This window comes from Lutjanus erythropterus, chromosome 10, assembly GCF_056507025.1.
Source record: "Lutjanus erythropterus isolate fLutEry1 chromosome 10, fLutEry1.hap2, whole genome shotgun sequence".
Lineage (NCBI taxonomy): Eukaryota > Metazoa > Chordata > Actinopteri > Lutjaniformes > Lutjanidae > Lutjanus > Lutjanus erythropterus.
The window spans coordinates 12,926,119-12,934,594 of NC_139326.1; the positions used below are offsets into that span (position 1 = coordinate 12,926,119).

At 39.9% G+C, this 8,476-nt stretch overlaps 1 protein-coding gene across 1 annotated transcript in view; it reads right to left on the minus strand.

The window, feature by feature from the left end:
- LOC146320121 (ral guanine nucleotide dissociation stimulator-like) overlaps nt 1-7,872 on the minus strand; it is a 30,614-nt gene extending 22,742 nt beyond the window's left edge. Inside the window, exon 1 of the mRNA XM_084728238.1 lies at nt 7,514-7,872. Coding sequence (XP_084584364.1) covers nt 7,514-7,702 — 189 coding nt within the window. The 5' untranslated portion in view covers nt 7,703-7,872. The remainder of the gene's footprint in view (nt 1-7,513) is intronic.
- Nucleotides 7,873-8,476: the final 604 nt, after the last annotated feature.

Below are 8,476 nucleotides of genomic sequence, written 5' to 3' on the forward strand. Positions count from 1 at the left end.
TCACACAGAAAACTCACTGGTAGCAACCTCTCTTTTGAAATATACAGAAGAGAGCTGCATACAGCTTGTTAGTGTATAGTGTGATTTGTGATATTTGGCAACGTAAATAAAATCTGACTTGACTTGATCCCACCAAGTTACATGGGAAGCAGTGCTCTCCCTGCATCTGGGCTCATCTAAAAAGTACTGGATACTTTGTCTTTCAAAGCCATTGTTTGTTTCTCTTCCAGCAAAAAATTGATATGAACAGGAACATTTTTTTCTGTGAAATTAAGTTGACAGATCAGCTGCAGGCCAAAGAACAACTGATTAGATTTTGGAGAAGACCTCAGTTCACATTCCGTGCCATTAGATAATTATTTCTATTGAGCTGTAACTTCGGATGTACTTCAAATTCTTCCGGGCTTGTTTACAGCGTCAAGAAATCAATGTAAATTCAAAATGACAGGGATGACTGAGGGTTGGTCTTCTCTTAAGTGCCTTCTAGTTATTTGTACTTTTTGCTTATTTGTCTCGCCCACACCGTTTGGTATATGTCCCGTCACACATAAAAGCTAACCCTAAAACTTGATTTAACCTGCGGCTAAATGCACTGCTGTTGCTGTGTTTCCTAAAACTGGGTGACAGAGCTGTTGTGACAGGTATTAGTAATACACGCCAGCAGCTAAACTGGCTTTGTCAGCCATTATCAATCACCAACATGTACAGAGTTTCATTAGGAGAATAAAGCTCTTATCTTTCAGTGGGGTCTGGTGGGGATTCTGGCAGTGACCTTGTTCCAGTTTCTTTTATTTTCACCTTCTCTTGCCTGCATTATTATACATCGCTGTCAGGCTTCAGAAAACACAGTTCAAACACAAACAACAGTTTTTTCTTGAAACTGCAGTTTTGGAAACTTGTTTTCCATCATTTTATATTGCTGTAAATCAAATACTTGCAGGATTTTTGGTGTTTGTTTGCCAGACAAAATAAGACACTGACAAAATATCAACTCAAGGTCAATTTGCTTGCTGGTTCAGGAGCTTTAGACCATGCTTGCAAAGATTTTCGGAACATCTACATTTTCACGGAGCAAACTCAATCTTTTGACAAGGACTGTTTGATATATTCAAAAACCCCAGAATGAGAACAATCACTTCTGTGCCCACACAGAGACAGTGTAGTATAGACGTCTATACCCTGCGTACAGGAACCAGATAATCCTGCTGAATCAAATCAAATCCCTCCAGAACCTTCTCTCCTGCTCTGTCCCTCCTCCCACAGCCTGACATATTGGCAATAGAGAAAAAATAATTTAAAAAATAGTCTTGTTTTCACCGTCTTAGAAAGGCAAACACAGGCTGAGTTCATGAACTCTGTGGTGTACTTTTTCCATCTCTTGTTTGTTGGATCAAAGGTTTAAATCTGTTTGTATCCTCTGCAGGAAACTGACTACTCAACTGTTGCTCCCAACACTTCTTGTTTTCTAGATATCTTGTCACTTTTATACAATTTAATAATCCAATATACATTGAAAGTGTTATAAAATACTGTACATGTCTGTACAGAGTAAGAATTACATAATATGTCACGTCTGACAGGCTGAAAGTTTCAAACTATGAGAGTTTGCCCCAGAAATTCATTAAGTCTCTCTCATGGCCGTCACAGTGAGGTTGCCAGGTTTGGTACCATCATATGTGTACCAAAACCTGAGCTCACAGGCAACTGTCAGTGTTATAGCAAGAAAGGCTGCACATAAGTACTGGTTGGATAATGCAGGAATGAGTCCCAAAAGAGCCAGAGCAATGCTACCTTCCAGGTTGGCTTAAAAAAACTACATCATCCCTGCAAATAGTTACTGCACGTAACTGCCCTTACACTAAAACAGCATAATTTTGTTTCTGTACAGATCAAACAATAGAGATACAAGAGATCTCCCAGCTCAAAGTCTTGATGCTAGGACAGGCTAATCCCCCCTTGGCTCCATCTCCATATTTAACACATAGACATGAGTCAGATATTAATCTTGTCCTATTATTGAAAAATGCTGGAACATTCCTTTAATAATCTAGGATTTATAGACCCTGACAGATTCAGAGTTGAGGCTCCTGCAGGCTGCATTTCTACGAATCAGGTTTTGTTGCATATTTTAACTCAGTCCAGATGGGAAATTTAAAAACTCCATGCAGCTTGTAGCTTTTCAGGCAGATCAGAAAGCCTCAAATTCCTGTCACAAGGAGGGAAAAAAAATCTGATTTGGCACCTCTGATTATCTACAAATATACTTAGGTTAATATGTTTTTCAAAGTTTACTTATGTAAGACCAGCCCAGGTAATTAAAAGTATACCAGACAGACAGCAAGCGCAGAATCAGATGATTTAAGTATTTTTCCAGGCATCGGGCCTTCACATTCCAGCTGCTGCCTGACTCTGTCGTTCTGTCTGCCGCTTGGATTCAGCACTCGGCTATTCGACTCTCTTCAACATGAACCGTGGAAACAAAAGCTCCTCTGTACCGACTCGGTTCGGCTCCCGTTTCTCACCGCGACGCTCGGCCAAACTCCCGCCTGCTCTTCAATCAATGCTTAAACCTTAAATTAGAGCTCACCACAGCTCACCTCCGTTCACTCACTCACACTGCAGAGTGTCCCAACGTGACATCTGCTTCTCCACATGTGCCTCAGATCCGATGGTTTATAATCAGCGTGAACAACAGAAGACTCATTGAAGTCACATTTTCTCAGTGCAGATCTGGGTCACATGGATAAAAATATCCACAGGGAACTCTAAACCAGTATTGTGTACTGTACTGGTTCTGTAATGAGATATTCTGTTTGTTTTTGATTGCCATGAGATTATTTCTTCCATGTGGGTTAACTCAAGTTCTACTGTGTTATTATATCATTCATCTGGGGCTGCTTGTAAGCTTGGCTGAGTCACTCTGAGCAGTCTGAGGACAGTCAGACCACGATACAAAGCTGTTTTTAGATCAGTTACAGTAGCTCTGTGTCTCTGATTTCACTGTCAGTTCATAAATGTACTGACTATTGATTACCTCCTGAAACAGAACCGAAGACCTCCAAATTGAATCAGATATCAGTCGCTGTTAAAGGAGGTATACGTAAGATCCTAGCGTTAAAAAATGAGTATTGCAGCCCAAATAGCGAGTTGAGGACATAGATGTTCATTTACCATAAACAGGCTGTCACACTTTTTCATCTGTCTGTTTAATAGGAAGAATGAGGGTTTCTATTCTTGACACTTTGTGAGTTTGTTTCGTTTATTGGACGTAGCTAAAGTACATAGCAAACAAGTTGCTCGCACACATCTCTAAAGTGAGACTCGGTAGGATGAATAAACGATAATCGCCGGTTGATTGGCTGTCTGTGGTCAGTTTGAAAATTTTCCTTGCCTGGAGTTAAGTAACCGTCTGCCTTACTGTCTGCCAAACTCCATAAAAATGTTGCTCAATTTAACCGATTTAAAACATTATTAATGATTTCTTATGTCTCGCAAACACTTCGGCGAACATTCAGCATTAATTTTAACAACAGATATTCTGCACCGGACTGCAATTTTCAAAGGAAAACATGCTGGCTGTAGCACTGTTCTCAGAAAAGCCAGTATTTCAACTTACCATGTTTCTTTGATCTCTGACAGCATGTCACGGTCATTTTATGATTTATTACAGTAAATATATTATATATTTATCCTTTAAACATGGAGGTGAAAACAGGAGGAGTCATAGGGACAGCAGCGGCTGTCTTGTTAAGTCTCAGCTGTCCCACAGTCGTGAACTGATCTGAACTGTTCTGGGTGTCAAGGAGCTGCAGGCCTCATTCTCTGATGTCCTCTGCTTCCAACACAAACTGATTACTGACTGAATGAGCCGGCACTTTGAAGGACTTACTGTTGCAGGCCTCTTGAGACAGTCTCAATGAGAAGCAGTCTATTCTTTGTTCCGCAGTGTTTTATGTTGGTTTGGCCTCTAATCCTGCTGGGTTGCTACTGGACTACAGCGTTTGGAAAGCTCTCTGAACAACTCCACTCTTAATTATGGCTATTTTTAGCTTGAATGCACTGTTGTATGCAGTCGTCTGAAGGTTTTTACATCTGTGTCAGTGCGGTTTACTTGGAAATACAATTACAGCAGGACTAACACAGTTATATAAAATCAAACAAAACGTAAAAAGGGGGCTTAAACACAAGATATTCAAACAGCTGAGTTACACACTGTTACACACTGCTCCTTCCCTTTACACCAAACTGCAAACAAGATTTGTCAGTTTAAGACTTAAAAAGCTCTCAGAAGATGGTTCAGGACTAGATTTTGTGATATCTAAACCATATCAACCTTAACAAATTCTTTGATCAGACTTTTTTTGAGTTCTTGAGAAAAAAGGTGGCAGCACTCAAATAGATCCTACCAAAAAAAGATTTATTGTATAGCTATGATGTCTTCATCTGACAAAACATTTTATTTAGGCAAAGTTCCTACAGGTGCAGCTGCTTGTGTTTATTTAACATTTGGCTTCTTGTGACATGAAATCAGTCTAAAGCTGAAAACATTATTAACTCATTAACTGATCAATCCAACTATTTTAATAATCAATTATTTTCAGTAAATCTTTTTTTTAAGCAAAAATGCCTCATATTTTGTGGCTTCAAGATCTCAATTTGAAGAATTCGATGCTTTCCTTTGTCCAGTGTGACATTACCTGATCATTTCTGGGTTATGGGCTGCTTTTGGACAAAACAAGCTGTCTGACTTTGACAATGGACTTCAGATATTTCTACAGACGTAAGACTTTACACCACGTGATTAACTGAAACAAATAATCAGTAGACAAATCAATATTAAAAATAGTTGTTAGCTGCAGCCCTAAGTCGTACAGCGTCAGCCCCAGGATCACGATACCCAGAACTAATTGTGAGAGGTGTCTGCAATGAGTGGTGGCCTTGCCAAGTTCTGTCTGACAACAACTTGATAAATAAATAATACATAAATCAAGCATGAACAGCAACCCTTCAACGGAAATTTAAACTTCAAATTGTTCGGAACCGAGAAAATTTTAAAAATATGATCCAGAATGAAGCCAACCATTATTTGTTTATCTGCCAAAGTCGGGTTTTAGCAGCATTTCCTGCACTCATTTCAGACCTTTTATCATGTCAAACAATAACAATATCAAGTATGAAAGCAAAATCAGCATTAACTGGGGCAGCACAGCATCATTTTTCTGTCAGAGGCCTAACACAGCAGTAACTTGATCTGTTAGCAACTTCCATTTCAAAGCATTTTCTCCCCACAGCTATATCATGTAATACATACAGACTCTGCTCTGATACCGGTTACCAGGAGCCAGAGGGATCAACAAATGACTAAATCCAACCCGCCCACCTCCCCATCAGCCCTAGTGACCCTCCTTACTGCAACAGAGCCACGGCATAGAATAACGTTCACCTCGGGCTCTGAAGTGAGGGGAAGAAAGGCAGCGATTGTGGAGGAAGCCCCTCGGCCTGCGCAGGAGGGGGATTAAGCATTAGGTAATTGTGTTAGAGGAGAGGATTAGATTAGAGCAGAGAGACGTAGCTGAACAGGTTAGCTGAGCCGGACACAACAGACCAGGGCTACCTCTCTGAGCTCAGGGTATGCAGGGGAAAACATACAGTTCTTAATGATGAGCTTGTGATATCAGTCCAGGCCTGATTGATGACTAACAGACCAACATGAGGACAGACAGCAGAGACCAGATCGTCTCCATGTGGTATCAGTTAGAATGTCGTCCTCGTCTGATCCCAGGCCTTTTAAGACCAATAAATATGATTACTCATCCTCCCTACTTATCTGATTGAATGTACGAGATGTAAAGAGCGCAGTGCTGCAGAATGTTCCACTAAATCCATGAAAAAAAGGACATTTTTTACAGATAACAGTGAATCCGTGTCTTTGCGTAATGTGCTGATGAGGAAAGTCATGCAATGGGAAATAAGAGTTGAGAAGATGAAATGAGGTGAAACTGCGGACAGCCCAACCCACAGCCCGGAGTGAAAAATATACTGCCAAAAAACATTAGCATAATATTTTTTCACCAGGCCAGTGGTGTGGCTCCAGTGATGGCTAGTCCACTACTTTGATACATAATAAAATATCCAGCTCACATTTGTGTTTTTATGTGAAATGTCTCAATAACCCCCTGAGAATGAATTGTAATCACTTTGGCAACCCCTAAACTTTTCATCTAGCATCACCATCAGATCAGAATAATTTTTCCAATAATCTGGTTTATGGCCAAACATCTGCAGAATCCTGATTTGTCATGTACCCATCCTGGCTGCTGCTTAGTGTCTTGTATGTCCATATGGGCTGGGCATCATATGGCGCAGGACACTTGTAAATAAATAAACAAAATCAATATTTTAAAAAAATGAGTCACTCAAACGTTGCAGCCCCAGCATTTCACTCACAGCTTCACAGCGCTGCTATTATGGCTGTAGACTGTTCATCTCTAATGGACCCCGTCATTAATATTGCATTTAAATTTTGTTCCCTGTCATTAATTCTGTAAATTTACATAACTATGGATTTTGTAAGCCACTAAACAGACAGCATAATGTACAAGCAGTCCATACATATTATCTTCTAACACTACTTACAGTACAACAGTACTGGATGCCAGAACACAGCAGGAAATATCAACTTGTGATATGACAAAAAAAAAACAAAAAAAACACCTATTTTCAATATCAGTATTATATTACTTTTAGTCAGCTTTGACTCAGTGACACCTACAATGGAGGGTTTCAACAGTCATTTCAGTATTGAATTGAATAAGAATGAGTAGGGAGGAGTAATAATCACAGAGGTGAAACCGGTAGAAAAAAGCAAGTCATCCTGTTACAGTCCCCCCGTGCCAACGTCTAAGAAGCATCACAACAATACTGTATGCTTCACTCTAAATCTTAAATCTTATTTTGTCTGTTACACTTTACCAGTCCGTTATATAACTTCATACAGAGTCAAGCCAATAATTTCAAGCAACTCAGCATTTGACACTGATAAGCTGTTTAAAATGCATCACACATGACAATAATAAGGATTAAAAAATATAGGATTATGTCTTCATATGACATCATCTGAGGCATAATACAATAATAAAACATGATCTTATACATATAAATTTAATTATTGCATATTTTGGATATGTACAGCTGTTCTTATGAAGTTTGATATGCAATAAACTGGTTGCTTTTGGTGTTAAAAGTGGGGTAAACAGTTTAAAAAAGATCCAGAGATAAAGCTTAATGGCTTTAAAATAATATAATTATAATTCAATAATTTGTTATTAGATAATGATCCCCACCCTGGACCCTCAAAGCCAGTCTGAGTCCTGTCTCCGCCTGATCATCCTCCTGATCACATCACAACAAACCGCATCATCTAACGGACCTCAGCCGCCCTTCATCCTCGCCTCTCCTGCGCCCTCCACCAGCCTCGTCCCTGTCACTTTCCCCCACCCGGTCTGCTCCTCACCTCCAGCAGCGGCAGGTCCGGGTCCAGATGTGTGAAGCTGTGGAGGACCACCGGGCTGGGGTCCTCCACCACCTCCAGCCTCACCCCGTCCCAAATGTTCCGCACCCTCCACGAAGAGTCAAACATGTCGAGCAGCTGTCCCGGCTTGACGCTGTGCGCCTCGGTTTGCATCCCCGGGAGATAGACCATGGATGCCCGCGGAGCCGAGAGTCCAGTCACAGCGACGGTGGACACATTTTTACTGGTTTTACTGGTGTTTTCAGACCAAGGTGCGCCTGCTGTCTGTCTACGTTACAGTAGTTGTGTTGGATCATCGCTGCTGTTTAGGAGAATCATGACTCAGACTGGGGTTTTTCTAAACCCCGCCCCCAGGCGTGTGCTGCCTTCAGGGCTATCCGAAATATCAGAGACCGCGGAGGCTATCGTTCTTAAAATACTTCTCACATTCATTCTGAGAAAACACGGCTGTAAACAAAAAGTATTTCACACAAGGTTGATTAGATCTCTCTGATCTTTAAAAGAATAATGTACTCAAGCTTCATCCCCGCATTCAATAATGAACAATGAGTTGGTGTTAGTAATGTAATGTTATTGTAAAATGTTAAAAATATATCATGTGCAACATTTTGTGTTTATTCCTTTGTAGTTTTGGTGTATTTATCATTTACAAAAGTTTTCTACTTTTATGCACTCCTTTAAAGGTACTACAAGGAATTTTTAATCAGCTCACTTTATTTTTGATTCCTGTATATGTGAGTTACATTGAGTAAAAATTAGCAGGAGGAGATTTTTATTTAAATAATTTTTTGGACATTACATTTTGTGATTAATATGATGGGATTAACACTTGAGCTGGACATTAATTAAGTCTTATCTTCATTAGGATTGTTATTTTGGAATAAAAATGTAACTGATTTACAATTAGCTGAATTTATTACATTTCTTCTGTTCTCTTTTCTTTAC